The sequence below is a fragment of the Ailuropoda melanoleuca genome, chromosome 7 (genome assembly GCF_002007445.2).
Source record: "Ailuropoda melanoleuca isolate Jingjing chromosome 7, ASM200744v2, whole genome shotgun sequence".
NCBI classification, from domain to species: domain Eukaryota; kingdom Metazoa; phylum Chordata; class Mammalia; order Carnivora; family Ursidae; genus Ailuropoda; species Ailuropoda melanoleuca.
In genome coordinates this window covers 73,465,122-73,481,981 of record NC_048224.1, presented here as the reverse complement: position 1 = coordinate 73,481,981, position 16,860 = coordinate 73,465,122, and the positions used below count along the sequence as shown (strand labels likewise).

General features: G+C 39.6%; 1 protein-coding gene across 3 annotated transcripts in view; it reads left to right on the top strand.

Moving 5' to 3' along the window:
* STARD13 (StAR related lipid transfer domain containing 13) overlaps nt 1-16,860 on the top strand; it is a 227,009-nt gene that overhangs the window by 160,142 nt on the left and 50,007 nt on the right. For all 3 annotated transcript variants that reach the window (XM_011223638.3, XM_002918221.4, XM_034665058.1), the window contains exons 2-3: nt 5,805-5,876; nt 8,693-8,774. In XM_011223638.3, coding sequence (XP_011221940.2) covers nt 5,805-5,876; nt 8,693-8,774 — 154 coding nt within the window. The remainder of the gene's footprint in view (nt 1-5,804; nt 5,877-8,692; nt 8,775-16,860) is intronic.

The following is a 16,860-nucleotide window of genomic DNA, read 5'->3' as shown; positions in this document are numbered from 1 at the left end:
AGAATTAGTGATGGAGTAGTATGTCTCAACATGAACGTGATCCTTGCTTTCAGGAAAATAGTAGACATAAACACAGCCATGAATCCCCACCCTTAACTGAGTACAACTCACAGATATAGGATATAGATAGAGATCTGCATCTTCCAGATTTCTTTCTTCTATAGTTCGGTATTAGCTGACAGCAAGACATTTTGCTACACATTAAGGTAAAATTTGCCTTAAAAAAAGTTGCCTACATTATGGGGAGATAAAATGGATGTCTATCAGTTGGTTCACTGATTTGAATATTCAGTGATCGATAATCTTCAATTTATTCTAAATAACCTGTATTTTAACTCTACTAGTAACTCTTTAATTCTACCAGTAGAATATAATGGAAAGAAAAGATTATGCATATTAGAAAAAAACTATACTTGGCAAACATTTAAGACTTACACAGGCCTTTTACACATCACAATAAACTTATTATAATAATTCAAAGAGTGCAAAAAAGAGGTATCCTGTCACCATGATGCACAATGTAAATCAATTTCTTATTACTGTGAAACTTGATGTTTCATCCTGCGCCTGTGATTGGGGTTATAAAGCACTCTTGGGAGAAGATTGTGTATAGTTCTATGTAATGTTAATTATTGCATCATTCATATCTATCTCTAGATGGGATGGATACTCTCGCATTGGTTTTAACAAAGCTAGCCCAGTGTATGGCCAACTAAATACACCTTCAATAAATAGGGACTTCACTTGAGAAATTCCATCTAAAGACAAAAGAGTCATTCGTCTAACGTAGTACACTAATAATGAAGTTAACTCAGCCATGTAAATTATCCTAAGCCAACAACCATGAGTGTGTTGAAATGTTAATACCTTTGATATACTTTAATAGTGTTAATTGCATCCACTGCAGACATCTTGTGGTGGTTGAGTCACCCATAATCCTTCGAAACAGGGTGCCCGCCATGTTTGCCAGTTAAATGAGAAAACAAAGCACCTACTCTTCTAAATCACATGGAGACCCATGGTGTCTTTTTCCCTCACTTCTCTTGAGTATTGTAATGAGCATTTAAGAAAGAAGACCTACTTAAATTGGAGCCGGTGTGACTATTGAAATTTCAGGAGATTTGTAAGAACAACATAAATACATATGCCTGTATGTAATGATTTCATAAACTTTTCACGGTAGACCAGGTTCCTTCTGGCCAGTTAACTTTCTGATAATAATAAAATTTAATTTGGCCCTAATTTGAATTTTTGGTCATTTAAAAAGAATAGTACTTCTTTAAGTTAGCTATGGAAAAAGTATTTGCTGTGCCGAGAATAATGGAAACCAAAAAATGTACTTAAAACGCTTAGCTGGGAGAACACACTGTTCCCAAGCACTCAAGAAACACCAGTTTAAAAATTCAATGAGATTGTAACATGAGAGGAGGCCTGCCAACCTGGGCAGCAAATCTGCTGTGCTCAAAATATCCCCTTACTTGACTGGAGCCCTCCAGAATCTTATCCACCTGACTATCCAAACATCACTATATGATATTTCTTTAAAGAAACAGCTTGTAAATCTCTTTACTCACAAACACTTCCAGCCTTTCCGCAAATAGTCTGTGTTGATGTCCTGCTGAACTGTTTTCTCTTGGCTACCTTGATTTTAAAACTTATTTAAAAAATAAGCATCCTTCTCAAAACAAACTAAATTTCCCATTTTTACCAACAATATTATTATATGGGGAAATATTCACAATGTATTATTATGTGAAAAAGGTAGTCAACCAAAGATACTACAATGATTACCATTTTGATGAGTAACATCTATTGAATTACGTGTTGGTAATGGGTTAGGGGTTGACTTTTTTCCTTCATTGTGCCTTTAGTGGTTTTTATAGGTTTTCAACACTGAGCATGTATAATAAAGAAATAATATAATACTCTTGAGAACCAGTGTACAGGCTGTAGTTAGTTTCCACGATGACTTTGTTCCCATGCCCATTGATGTGCAGCTCCTGAGGCACCCAGGGAGACAGCCTCCCTCTACACATCTGTCTCTCAACAGAGGCCGCATCATGTCCTAAGCATGTAGGAAAGACAGCTGAGGCAAAGTGTGTGACTTTCCCTCAAGTAGAGTCACAGACATGTGGCAGAAGAGCATGCCTAATGCCAAACCATCTTCTGGATTTATTGAGTGAAAAGGTTTACTTGGTTTTTGTGCAGAGCAAGCTATCAATTGAAAAACTGGTATCTCCCTCTTCAACTAGTTGATTTCAGCCTCCAAACAACTGTTCACTTAAGATCCCAACGCTCCTTGGTCTCCCTGAACTAAGGGGAATCAGCTGTTCTTAAGAAGTAGGTCATGCCCATTTGGGTGGTGGTGATAGGGCCAAGGAATGTGGTCAGGGTGACCACAAGTGTCAACCCCACCTAAACCAAATAGAGGCTTTGAACATAAAGAGGTTCTATTATCTGAAGAAGTGGGGAAGGATGTTGGGCAGGCAAAAACAGGTACCCACTACAGAATTTAAGAGAAATGATTTTTACATATAATAATTAAAGAAATTCGAATGAAATCCTGTCATGCTATGGAACCAAATGGGTTGAATTTTCTCAGGTCATGTAGTGTGGTAACCGCAGTAGAGATCAGTAGGCCAGTCTGTCCAAAGGCATTCTCCTTGGCAGCAACTTGATGCTTTGCCTTGTGGCCCTGGAGCTGCTATAGGGCAGGTATGGGTTGCAAATAGAGAACAAATAAAACTGCAGAAATGTGATTTGAATGGCCCCTAAGGCTTTCACAGAATATTATGCTAGCCAGTAAGAGTGCAGTAAAAAAGAGATTTTCACTCTCCTCAAATGTCATGGAGGTGGATCTTGGTGTAATGATGACACCGGCAATAAAGATTCCTTTTTAATTCTGTAAGTATTTGGCCACTCCAAATGAAATACGCTGTGGGGAAAACAGTAGCATTCGGCTGATGGGTGTTAGGGCTGTGGGGACTCACTCAGTAGAAATGGTGAGGCTCTTTTTTCCCTCCAACTCAACATGATTGTCAAATTTGATAGCAGTTAGGTATGTGTGATTATTTTGTTTGATTGCTTTGTCAGTAGGTGGTAAACAAGAGTTTGTTTTGCTCTTAGATTGAGATATCAAGGTGCTGGGCCTACAGCTAGAGCGTGGGGAATATTTGAGAGACTTTCAGAAATAGAAAGGGTGTAGGAGAGTGATGGTGAGGAACCATCCACCACGGCTGGGATGTGGTTTCATCTCATTTATTATTTACTAATTGCAGTTTTTGTTGTATTTGAGTCTGAGACTTAAAAGCTAAATGCCTACCCATTTTAAAAATCAGACTATTTGAGGATTTGATTTAGCTGGATTCTGGTGAAGATTTGATTATTCATATTTACATATGCATAGAATTTCAGTTCATTATCTTTGTTGCTCTTGTGAAAAAATGAAGTTATCTAGAGAAGCTTTTAATTTTTTTTTCAAGATTTTATTTGAGAGAGAGAGAGTGAGAGTGCGCACGCTCAGACGTGCACAAGGGGGGGAGAAAGAGGGAGAGAGAATTTCAAGCAGACTCTGTGCTGAGTGCAGAGCCTGACAGCTTCTCCCTCTGCCACTCCCCTGCTCGAGCACTCTCTCTCTCAAATAAATAAATTAAATTTAAAAAAAAGCCTTGCTGGCTCATAATTAGGTTTAGAGAATACCAAGAAATTAAATATTTCCTCCTTACTAACCGCTGTATTATATTGAAAGAGAAAGCAAATCTGAAGCTTGAAAATCTAGAAGGCAACAGTCTATCTATGACTCAGTAGAAATGCGCCACATTTGCCACATGTTAAGGTCAGAATGTGCATTTCCTATTTCCCCTGAAATACGTGTGTGATTTTCAAAGCGAAAGCCTTCATATAAGGACTCTCAGAGGAGTACTAAATAGGACTCTTAAGCCATACAGGAATTGGCCTTCACACTTTCAAAGAGAAGGCCTACATTAGCTAATACGGTACAGTTCAGCAAAACGTCCGTTTTGAACTGCACTTGTGGATCTCAGAGACACCCCTCCTAAGAGAAATGCTTTCCAGAGCTTTTATTTCCAGCTGGATGCCCTGGGTATTTCTGAATGATGCCTGCATGGCAGGAATGAGTACATATTAGGTCTGTGCTGGTAACAATTATGTAAAAAACCCTTATGCCAGACAAAAAACTCAAGATTTAGAATTGTCAATCACTGAACTGACAGTGGACTAGGGGATGCCAGAGGAAGTGGTCACTCTGGGATAGGGACCACCACAGGCTTGCTTCCCTGGATTCAATGACAAATCTCAATCCATGTTCAACCAGATCAGTGGGACAGGGCTGAAAGTGTTTCTCTTCCCTTTGGGCCTGCTCAAGATCTGGTCTTTGGTCTGTTTACCTAACATACAGCAGATAGCTCTGTCACATTAAACATTATTCTGCACAGACATTGTTTCCCTGAATTCAGTGCACAGACATGGTGCTTTCACTGTAGGGATACAGGCTCAGCCCCAGAGCCGATGTTAGTGTGGATCGTTTTTTGCGGTTGTCCCAAGAACACCCTGTACTCTCCAGCTTTTGCTATGGGGAAAAATGAACATCCGAGTAAACGGAAATACAGTGATCTGATCGGGCTTCATCCCAACAACAGAGGAAGGGGACTGGGTAGAGACCCATTGTACTAGGCTGTTTAATTTTGTTTGGAGAAACTGGACTTTTGATAGGTGAACTTCTTTTCCCTTGCATTCATATTTATCTAACAGAGTTGTGGTTGGAAAATGATCCAGGATTCACAAGGTCAAAAAGTGACCTGGTTCACATACTGTAGACTCCTCCCATCTCACTACACAGCTTCTCCAAGCAGGTGGTCCCATGTGTTGTTGGTACGTCCACACCGGAGTGGTCACCCAAAGGACATATCAACCTTTTGGGTTCGGCCCTCAGAGATTCTAGCAGCCCCATCAAACTCGCCTAAGTTCCGGATAACCAGCTTTGCTTTTCCATGCTGTCTTCTGCAGCTTGAAACCATTCTAATGTGCTTGATGAATGAACATCTTGTGAGAAGGCACTGGGAATTAAAGCCGTTAGAAAAATTAGAGAAATAACAATACACTGGATTTTTGTGATACCTTTCTTCATGAGAAAATACATTTTCATAGACCATCCAGTTGTATTCTTTCTTTCATTATCCCAAGAGTGAAAGAATAAAAGAATGGGATAGACTGGTGATGGGTAGTAAGGAGGGCACATATTGCATGGTGCACTGGGTATTATGTGCAACTAATTAATCATCGAACTTTATATCAAAAACCAGGGATGTACTGTATAGTGACTAACATAATATAATAAAAAATATTATTATAAAAAAAAAGAATAAAAGAATGTTGGATAAGTATTCTTAGCCTTATCTTTGAAAGCTAAAAAAAATTCTTAAAGAAAAAAAAAGGATCATAAGAAAGTATTTCCTCCTTCTCTGCAGCCCCCTGGTTCCCTGGTGTATAAATAAGACATTTTTCCCTCCTGAAACTCAGCCTTTGTGTTCTGTTATCTGTGGTTTTGTTATTATCTAAATACTTGTGGATCGACGTTAGAAGATAATCCGAGTAGACACCTAAGTACCTTTGTGATACCTGCTCATTTTACCCCCATTTCTGGTAGGCCTACTTATGCAGACTTACCTGAGAACAATTTTGCTTTGTAATAACTTGTACAATGCTCACCAGTTTCTTCTTGATTAAGGTAGAGTGCTAGTGTGTGGCCATTGGACTCATGCATTTCCCTTTCTTGTATTTTTCAGAAATTGAGGCGAAGGAAGCATGCGACTGGCTCCGTGCTGCTGGGTTCCCACAATACGCTCAGTTGTATGAGGGTAAGCTGGCCTTTCCTTCACTCTTTATAAAGAGAATTAATCCGAAACGAGCCTCACATACCCTGTGGTGTACTTTGACTTCCAAGTCTCTTCTCATCCATTTTTCTTCGCTGTCCCTTTCCCTCAGTGTTTGTAATCCCAGGGTTTAGACTGATGGCAGTTTAGACATGAGTATTGCTGCCCAGGCCTACCTGACTTTCTGCTCGACACTGCTTCTCACTTCTTTGCTTTCTGCTTCTCCTCTCTTCACCGCCAGTCCCAACTCTGCCTCTTCCTTCCGGAGTTCTACCATCGGCGGCTTTCATTATTGCCATTACTATGGAAGTATAATTGACAGTGTTACGTCGGTTTCGGGAGCACACCACAGTGATTCGACAGCTCTGAACGTTGTGTGGTGCTCGCCACACTAAGTGTGGTCATCACCATCACCATGCAACGTCATTATTGTATCAGTCACTATGCTCCCTATGCTGTACCAAATTATAATCAATTCTGCCTCCTTCTTGGATCGTCCTTATCTATAGTGAATCAGGATCCCAACAGTAAGCAGACAGCACACTCAAGATAATCTGAAGAGGATTTATTTCTAAATATGTTTATTACAAAGATGTGGGCAGGATATGAGAAACCCTGAAGAACAGTCCAGGTGCCCAGAGCTCATAGCAGCCGAGCTGCCATTGCCATAGGCCCAAAGGGATGGGCAGAGGGAGAGGGTGCCAGAACCCAGAACAAGATAGGATCCTTCGAGCAGAGGACACAGATGGCAGTGGGTGAGAACCAGGAAGGTAAATACCCGGACCTCGAACTCCTTCCTCCCTCCGTCTCCACAGGGCTTCCCATTGGCCAAACACGAAAGGAAGCCAAAGGACATGGATCCCCTTTGAAGGCCATCCACACGGGTGGTCCTCAGGGCACAAAGCAAGGTATAGAAAAGTGGAGAGTGGGTCTGTAGGGCTAAGAAAGGATATCTAGCACACGAAGCAGCATCGAGTTCTCTTCCTGATGTCATAAAATGTGTGTAGGATAGAATCGGTAAAATTCACCTGTAGTCGCTGGTGAATCTCACTCATTCACCTAAGCTCAGTTTTATATTTTAAAAAACAAAGCACTTTTTTCTAGTTCTCTAACTTCAATTCTCTAAGGACAAAGGAAGGTATATCTCGGAATGTGCTTTGAAGTCTAGAATCTCTAACACAAGTTTTGATAAACCGTGGCCTTGTAGGCAAGGAGGGCTTTATAATTTTGGTCTAAGCAACCCTGCTCCCATGCCCCACCACCAACTTCCTGATTACGAGAGAGAGGCCCGAAGAGGTTACGTGACTTTTCCAACGTTAAAAGGTGGAGGAATCAGAATTAAAATCAGTCTCTTGAGCCATAACGCAGTGACTTTTCTCCTGTCCTGTGAACTCTCTTTGTAAGCTCACAGTACTATGCAATTTAAATGGAACTGTCTACAAATGGCTAAGAAGTAAAGTAAATGTCTTCTCTTTAGATAGAATCAATTGTTTGAATATTTTGCTGATACTTTAAAGTGACTCAAGATTTTGTTACAAAAGAAAACATTTGAGGCCATTGAGCTTTGGTTATTTTTGGAAATTTCCTTTCTAAGGAAAAAAAATTTTCTGTAAGTAAAAGGTGCCTGTTAAATTGTGTTTAAGCTATATGCATTGAATAAACGTAATAAGAAAGATCAAATAATATAGAGCTTACTATGTGCCAGGTTCTATTGAAAGTACTTTACCTATGCTATTCATCAAATATTCTCAATACCACAGGGTAAATATTATAATTATCATCATCCCCATTTTACAGATGGGAAAACACAGGCTCAAGAGAGGTTAGATCAGGTGCCCCCAGTTCTACAGCTAGATATTAGCAGCGTAAGACTCAAAGCCGAGGCAGCTGGGCTTTGGTGTCTCTGTTTCTCATTATTACACACACTCCCTCTCTAGCAGAACAAGACAGTCTTCATTCTGGCACCATCTGGAATGCACTCACGTTACTTTTATCACCAAAAGATGTTGTTTCTGTTTCCAACTCACATTAAGGTTTAGATACCTTTGGATTTATTATGACTGGCGATGCAAAATATAAAATGAGAAAGAGGAAGAATGGCAGGATGATGATAATGAATTGACATTGTCTGTTAGATGTGACTATAGCCTCTATGAGAATGATCTCTAAATTTTTCCCTCCATGAATAAGGTACCTAAAATGAACACTGCATTTTGAGGATTGCCCTTGACCTCCAAAGTTGGCATGAATAGTCTGTGGGAGAAAAGTCATGATGTTGGAATCTATTCTCTTTGGATAGAATCAGTTGTTTGAATATTTTGCTGATAATCTAAAGAGACTCAAGATTTTGCTACAAAAGTACACATTTAGGGCCATTGAGCTTTGGGTATTTCTGGACATTTCCTTTCTGAAAAAAAAAATCTGCCAAACTGAGTATTTCATGAACTGATCAAGATAAGAATCAGTGACGTTAGGTGGGTAGTGAAAGTATAAAAGCTCTTCATAGAGGCAAATGTCTGCATTTATGCTGAACTACCACAATACAGGCACCTAGTATTCGATCCTATCCAAGGGCAAACACTTGGTTATTCTCATATTTCATACTTCTTTTGTATCCTTAAGAGCATTTATTTGATAAAAATAAAACTGCCTACTATTTTAAACATTACCAACACATCCATCGATGGGGGAGTAACTGCCAAGATCGGTCCTGTGTACTGAAATGTGGTGATCAAAAGATAGTGGTGCCTATTCAGATAAAAACGAGATGCAAAAATGTCTCTGTTTCTCTCTTTTTTCAGATTCCCAATTTCCCATCAACATTGTGGCTGTCAAGAATGATCATGATTTTCTTGAAAAGGACCTTGTAGAACCTCTTTACAGGTAAGTCGTGTGATTGTGTTACTTTCAATTGTGCAGTCTCCAATAGGTATCACTGTATTGCGGGGCAAGTTCAAGCTCCCTAAGTATTTATTGAGTGCCTACTCAGTGCCAGGCCTGGGTCCAAGTTCTAAGTATGCCACAGTAAGCATGATTGGACCCTGGTTTTATGGAGCTTAAATCCTAGTCGGAGGCTTCAGAAAATAGATTGAGGAAAAAGAGAGAGTCAGTGAGAGAAAAAGAGAAGGAGAGGGAGACTTTATCTCAGAGAGTGTTCAGTGCTATGAACAAACTAGATTAAGATGAAGCTATAGACTGTGGTGATTGGGGTCAGGGGTGGGTTAGTGGAAGGAGGCAGCAGGGGAGGTCACAGTGTGAGGGCCCGAGAAGGCCCTGAAAAACTCCATGAGTATGTCAAACTTGGCTGTATTTTTTGCAAAGGCAAGTGATTATATCAGCAAACTAAAATATGTAAGCTCAAGTAATTATATCAGCAACCTGGGATATTTAGGCCTTTGCTAAGTGATAGATGCTGGACAGAAACAAAGATGTATATGAGTACTTCCCTCCCCTCCAAGAATTTATAATCTGGTTGGAGAAATCTAGTTGAAGAAATAAAGCATGAAAATAGGAACAAATAAGTAACAGTTGTAATCTGAGTGATAGGAAAATCCGGGAACAATTAAATGCTGCATGAGAGACTGTACGTGTCTGTAGAAACTTGAAGTTTCCTAACTAAAGCCCTGGAGAGAGGTCAGGGCTGGAGATAAATATTAGTTACAGGAGGTGAGTCATTTTTCCGCGGCCACACAGCTAGTTATGGGCTGAACTGACCTTAAAACGTAGTACTTCAGGGCACCTGGCTGGCTCAGTCAGTGGAGCGTGCAACTTTTGACTCAAAGTTGTGAGTTCAAACCTCACACTGGGTGTGGAGATTCCTTAAAAATAAAAAAAAAAAAAAAATTAGAAACTTGAAAAAATGCAGTACTTAAAATTTGCAATCCAGTGTTCTTTCTAGCACATTCTGCATTGACATAGAAAGATGGTAGTTTAATCAGAAAGTAATGATGAGCAAAACTTTTGTCAAGATAGGAGAGACCAGTGTATGTTAGGATAGTGTGCAAATAACCTTAGTCTTCCTGAATCTTCAGACATACATATTTTTGTATTCACTCTGTGGTTCCTATGTGAAGAGAAAATAGATTTGCATTAAGAAGTGATATCTGAATGTTTAAGGAAAACAGTACTGTAGGTTTGCTTAAGTGGGTAGAAGAGCAAAGAACTCTTCAAATCACAGATTATAGGAACGGGCTATGTGGGCTAGAAAACAAATAGGCACAAAATGCCATTTGCAAGCATTTATGAGAGGAACGGATGGTTTGATTGTGACTCTTTAGAGGTAATGAATTGGAAAAGCAGTGTTTTCAGGATGTCTGGGGTGCACCCAAGCAGGAGCATCTCCCTGCTCATAAGATTTCACTCAACCCAGAACTGTTCCATCAGCACTTCCTTCTGAACTTTCCCCTCTTAGTTTTAACCAAGGGCATTCTTATAGCTGACTTAAAAAAAAAAAAAGGAATTTTTATATTTTAATTATATTGCATTATCATTTTCTCTATTGAATGTCTTAAATTTATGTATTCTTTTTTAATTTTTAAAAATTTTTTTAAGATTTTTATTTTATTTTAGAGAGAGAGAGCACTCACATGCATGAGTAGGGGGAGGGGCAGGGGGAGAGAGAGCGAGAACCTCAAGCAGACTCCATGCAAAGCATGGAGCCCTACGTGGGGCTTTATTCCAGGACCTGAGCCAAAATCAAGAGTCAGGCGCTTAACCAACTGAGCCACCCAGGCGCCCCAAAATTTATGCTTTCTTTAAATCAAAACATCATATATACATACATATATAGGTATATATACATATAAAGTAAAATTTACTATTTTGAGTGAACAGTTTTCGAGCATGTAACTGCCACCACAAACAATATGAAGAACAGCTCCATCACCCCCGAAAATTCCCTGGGTCCCCTCTGGCATCAACCTCTAACCCTTCTCCCACCCCACCACACCCCCCTGGCAACGACTGATCTGGCTTTTATACCTATAGTTTTGCCTTTTCTAGAATACCATATAAATGAAACAATATGTAGCCTTTTGAGCCTGACTTCTTTTACTTAGTATGGTACATACACTTAAGGCTCCTCCGTGTCGTTGGTGTGTCAGTACCAAAACTGAGTAGCATTACATCGTATGAATGTACTACAGTTTGTCCATTCACCAGCCGAAGGGCATTTGAGTCATCAGTTTTGGTGGTTATAAAGCAATGATAAACATTTTCATATTCAAGATTTTGTGTGAACATAAGTCTTCATTTCTTTTGGGTAAAATCCTAGGAAGGGGATGGTGGGGTCCATTTGATAATTATATTTTAACTTTATAAGAAATCACCAGACATTTCAAAAGTGATCCTATCATTTTGCATTTTCACCAACAATGTATGAGAGTTCTGGCTGCTCCACATCTTTGCCAGCACTTGCTGCTGTCGGTTTTTGTTTTGTTAATTTTATTGAGGTACAGTGGACATACAATGTTACATTAGTTTCAGGCGTTCAACACTGTGACTCAACAAGTCTCTATGTTGTGCTATGCTCTCACAAGCAGAGCTCCCATCTGTCGCCATATAATGCTATTACAATACCATTGGTTATATTCCCTAGGCTGTACCTGTTATCCCCATGGCATATATTGTTTGTTTTGGTTTTAGCCATTCTAATAGGTGTCTAGAGTTATCTCATTATGAGTTTAATTTTCATTTCCTAATGAGTAATGATGTCGAATGTCTGTTCATGAGCTTATTTGCCATACCTGTATTTTCTTTGTTCAAGTCTTTTGCCCATTTTTCAAAATTTGATTGTTTTCTTACCATTGAGTTTTGAGAGTTCCTTATATGCTTTAGAGTAAACCCTTTGTTAGATATGGGTTTTGTAAATATTTTCTGCCAGTTTGTAGCTTGTCTTTTCAATCTCTCTCTTTTTTTTTAAGATGTTATTTATTCATTTGAGAGAGAGGGAGAGAGAGGGAATGAGCACAAGCGGAGGTGGGGAGCAAAGGGAGAGGGAGAAGATAAGGCTCCCCACTGAGCAGGGAGCCCAACTCGGGGGCTCAGTTCCAAGACTCTGGGATCATGACCTGAGCCAAAGGCAGGTGCTTAACTGACTGAGCCACCCACGTGCCCCTTGTCTTTTCGATCTCTTAACAGTGTCTTTCACAGAACAGAAGTTTTAAATTTTGCCTAAATCCAGTTTATCAATCTTTTCCGTATTTTTAGCCCTAAGAAATTTTTGCCTAACATAAGGTCACAACTATTTTCTCCTTTGTTTTCTTCTATAAATTTCAGACTTATGTTTTACATTTATTTGATGGTCTGTCTAAAGTTAATTTTTTATAAGGTACAAAGTATGGGTCAAGATTCATTTTTGCACATCAGCATCCCATTGGTTTGGCACCATGTTGAAAAGGTTGACTTTCTTCATTGAATTGCCTTCGCACCTGCATTGTAAATCAATTAACCATGGATGTGTAAGTCTATTTCTGGACTGTCTATTCTGTTCCATTTATCTGTATGTCTAATCTTTCATCAACATATGACACATGATTACTTAGCTCTATATATGTCTTGGAATCCAATAGTGTATGTCCTCCAACTTTGTTCTTTTGTTCCAGAATTATTTTGGCTATTCTAGTTCCTCTGCCTTTTCATATAAATTTTAGAAACAACTTGTTGATATCTATTTTAAAAATCCTCTGGAGTGTTGATTTGGATTATGTTGAATCCCATACATCAGTTTGGGGAGAATTGACAGCTTAACAGTACCGAATCTTGTGATTCATAAATACAATGTATGTTTTTTTTTTTATTTAGGTGTCCTTTGATTTTTTTTTTCAGAACCTGACCTGTAGTTTTCAGCATATGGATATTACACTTCCTCAAATGTACTTAAGAATTTCATGTTTTGTGGTGCTATTGCAGATAGTAGAGATTTTTTTTATCGTTTTGATTTCCAGTTGCTCATTAATAGTACATAAATTTTTTATATATTGTTCTTGTATCCTACAATCTAAATTCACTCATTAGTCCCTAGTAGCTTCATCATAGATTTCTAAAATTTTATTTCTAAATATAAATAAGGGATTACATTGTAAACCAAGAATAAAAATTATAGTACATATTTTCAAGTCAGGATTGCAGAGGCAAACACTGTCTCTGAATGCGCAGTTATGTTCACTGGTGACATCGCTGACCAGCTTTGAATCTCATACATGTGGGTGGTAATTCCTTATCTAATTACTGCTGTTAGTGATCTGAGATGCCCTGACTAAATTCCGGACTTTTCCATCAAAGTCTACTCTTTCTTTTTTTTTTTTTAAGATTTTTTAATTTATTTAAGAGAGAGAGAAGGAAGGAGAGGGAGAGAGCATGAACAGGGGGAGGGACAGAGGGAGAGGGACAAGCAGACTCCCTGCTCTGCAGGGAGCCTGACTCAGGGCTCCATCCCAGGATCCTGGGATCATAACCTGAGCTGAAGGCAGACACGTAACCAACTGAGCCACCCAGGCACTGCCCCCAAAGTCTACTCTTTAAAAATAAAATGCCTTTCAGACATGTTATAGAGATGACCCAGTACAATGAATGTGAAATCATTTAGAGATCTAAAGAGTTCTGAATAATACTGTTAGTGTCAGCCAGAAAAATCAGGAAGCCTTCTTTTGCAGAGCCCATGCCCCATCTCTGACACAGCCCACAGCAGGATCCATGCAGACATACCCCGAAAGGTATGGCTGTGTAAACATGTCTAAATGTGGCGATGCCAGACACCACAGTGTTCTTCACAGGGGCCCAGCTCGGGTAAAAATGGCGAGAGTGGCAGGAGGTTGTTATAATTGGAATAATTCTTATGATAGCTGTGTCTCCAAAAATATTATTAAGTAAGAAAAGTGTTTGGCTGGAAGTGTGCGAGCTGAGATTCTTGGGGCGTAGGAGGGGTGGGTGAAACAGAGGCCAAAGGAGTAGTCACAGCAGGGTGGGTCAAAGGAAGCAGGCACGGTAAGGAGGCAGACATGGAGGTAGCTTGGCTAAGGGGACCCGTATGCAGCTTCTTTCCCTTCATGACAGGTTCCACCAGGACACTGATGTCCCGTGTAGCAAATAGTGAAAAGCAAGCAGAAGGAAGACCTCCAGCCTGAGGGGAATGACCGCACTTATAAAACTTTGGGATAGATGAGTGGTTAATTAGACACTCACCCACTCACATGGTATATAATGACTGATGCCTGGAGAGCAGTAAGGGGTTGTGATTTTATCCCTTTTCTCACGGGTATATTGCAGACGCAGTGATAGACTTGGTCTCTTTTTTTATTGTGAAGCTTTGCGGGCTCCACATTTCTCATGCATATTTGAAGTGCTGAGCTAACGCAGACTGCAGACTCGTAAAGGGAGCCATAGCCAGAGGGCACGTAGCTTCTGCCAGGTAGACAGATGAGGACAAGAGGGCTGGATGTCTCCTGCAAATGTTACCTGCGACAAGAATTTTACTCACCTTCGGTTTTCTGGAAGTGTCTCACCTGTGTAGACAGACAGTGTCCTAGGTCCTAATTACACGTAGTGAGTTGCTGAGCAGCGTTTTCGAATGGCTGGAAAAACACAGCATACTGAGGATAGCAATGACAAGGAAGACCCACACCTGGCCTGGAGTACATAGAGGTGTGCCTCTTGTTTTTAGGTCTCTAACACTAGACGGGTTTGCTATTTGTGCTGAAGGTGTGAACTTCCAGGCTGGCAGGCATGTCTTACATTGCTTCTGTGACTCTGACAGCACCAGCACATAGTAGGGGCTCTGCAAACATTTGTAACTGCAAGTCAGAGTAGTGCAGTTGCTTATTTTAGCAACCTCAGTTATAATTTTGTTTTGATGCTCTTTGATTGAACTCTTAATTGAAAAATATTTTCCCCTGTGAGTAATGAAAAGCTAATTGCAGATCTAAGTACCTAGATGAGCTAATTGGAACTGTTAACTGTATCAGAATGTAGGAATAGCCAAGGTGTCAAAATAGCATGCAATGTTTGTCACCTTTAAGGCAAATTGCAGCAAGTCGAAGCCCCTAAATGAGATTTTTTTTAAGGATAAGCAATATGTTTAATTCGCATTTTGATTTGCGATATTCACTCAGACTGATAATATAGGGCCTTGATGTTCAAGATGATCTATGAATTTCTAATTTAGTATTAGGCCAGTAAATCATCCATGTAACTTACGTTGCTAGTAAGTGCTAGTCAATTGTATTGTGTTTAAAATTAGAGCATTACCTTGTTCAATACCATTTCAGGGAGATATGGAATTGGTTAGGATTCTAGAGTGCATCTATCACTGTCCTTTGTATTTAAAAGGATAATTAATGACCATGGTTTTCATGTGGGGCAGGGGAGCTGGTGGAGGAGAGTGCTGACAAAAATGATATTTATGATTTACCTCTGCGCACAAACGCATGTCTTTGAGTGTGTTAAATAGCATTAATAAATTAAGTAATGGTAATCTTTATGAATATAATATATATTCTAGATATTTTCTCTTTTAGAATATTTGTCACAGAAAATGTACAGTATTATATATTATGTTATGTCATATAGTAATATGTGACAATTAACTCGACTGAAACTTGGACACATCATTGTGGGAAAGGTATGGGGGTTACATAATAATCATGGTCACTTCCAACTTTGAAATTCTGAGCTATAAAAAAAATACAGATCCCAGTAAATGATGATTTTATTTTTTAAAAAACACAAAGTGCTCATTATCTACCAAGCACCACTCTAAGCATTCTACAAATATTTAGTTATTTACTTCTTATAACAACCCTATAAAGTAGGCTCTAACTAACATGATTCCTATTTTAGAGACAAGGAAACTGAGGCACAGAGTTATAAAATAATTGACCCACTTATAGCTAGCGAATGCATTGCTAGGATTCAAAGCCAGATAGGCTGCTTCTGGAGTTTCCAAAGAAAGCTTAGGTCGGAGACCAATAAGCCAGAATCCTCACCCTGACTTCTCAGACGAATGCAGTGGTCTCAACCTGGAAGGGGGGGAGCATGTTGTCCCCCTCTCAACATCCAGGACCAAATTTTTGCTCACTACTGGGCCATGATACCTGCATCTAGTGGATGGAGGTCAGGGATGCCACCAAGCCTCCTGTAATGCACAGGGTAGTCCCCACAACCAGGAATTGTCTGACCTCACATGCCAGTTGTACCAGGGTTGAGAAATGAGTAAATTACAATTTACTTGGACAAATGATATGATCACTAGAAGAACAGATGCAAGAGAAGGGATTTCAGAGAGGGCTTCTGGAAAAATGACCCTAAAAGGCCAGTAGGGATTACCCAGACAAGAACACATGAAATTTTGATGTGCCTCTTTTGAACTTTTAGCTTTTTTTTTTTCAGCTAAGTTAATGTGCAGAAAGACATCTTTATCCCTACCCCCACCTCCACTATGAACCTTACCACAATATAGCCTATATAGTATAGGGCAGCCTTGGTTGGGGTACAGACAGGTAGAGACATGGCAGGGTCAGAGATAGGGAATTTCACACACACACACGTGCACACATATATGAAAAACGTTGGTCTTTGTATTTTAAAATGGCTTCTTGGGGCGCCTGGGTGGCACAGCAGTTAGGCGCCTGCCTTCGGCTCAGGGCGTGATCCCGGCGTTGTGGGATCGAGCCCCACATCAGGCTCTTCTGCTATGAGCCTGCTTCTTCCTCTCCCACTCCCCCTGCTTGTGTTCCCTGTCTCGCTGGCTGTCTCTATCTCTGTTGAATAAATAAATAAAATCTTTAAAAAAAAAAAAAGGCTTCTTATATAACCTTTTCCAACCAGCTACTCAAAATGACTTCTGTGTGTATAAACTTTCAGGAAGAATACACAAGAAACTACAGAATAGGACAGCAAATCTAGGGGAGAGTTTATATTTTTAATTACATATATATTAGCTCTATATTAGATATTTTGTATTGCACTATTAAAA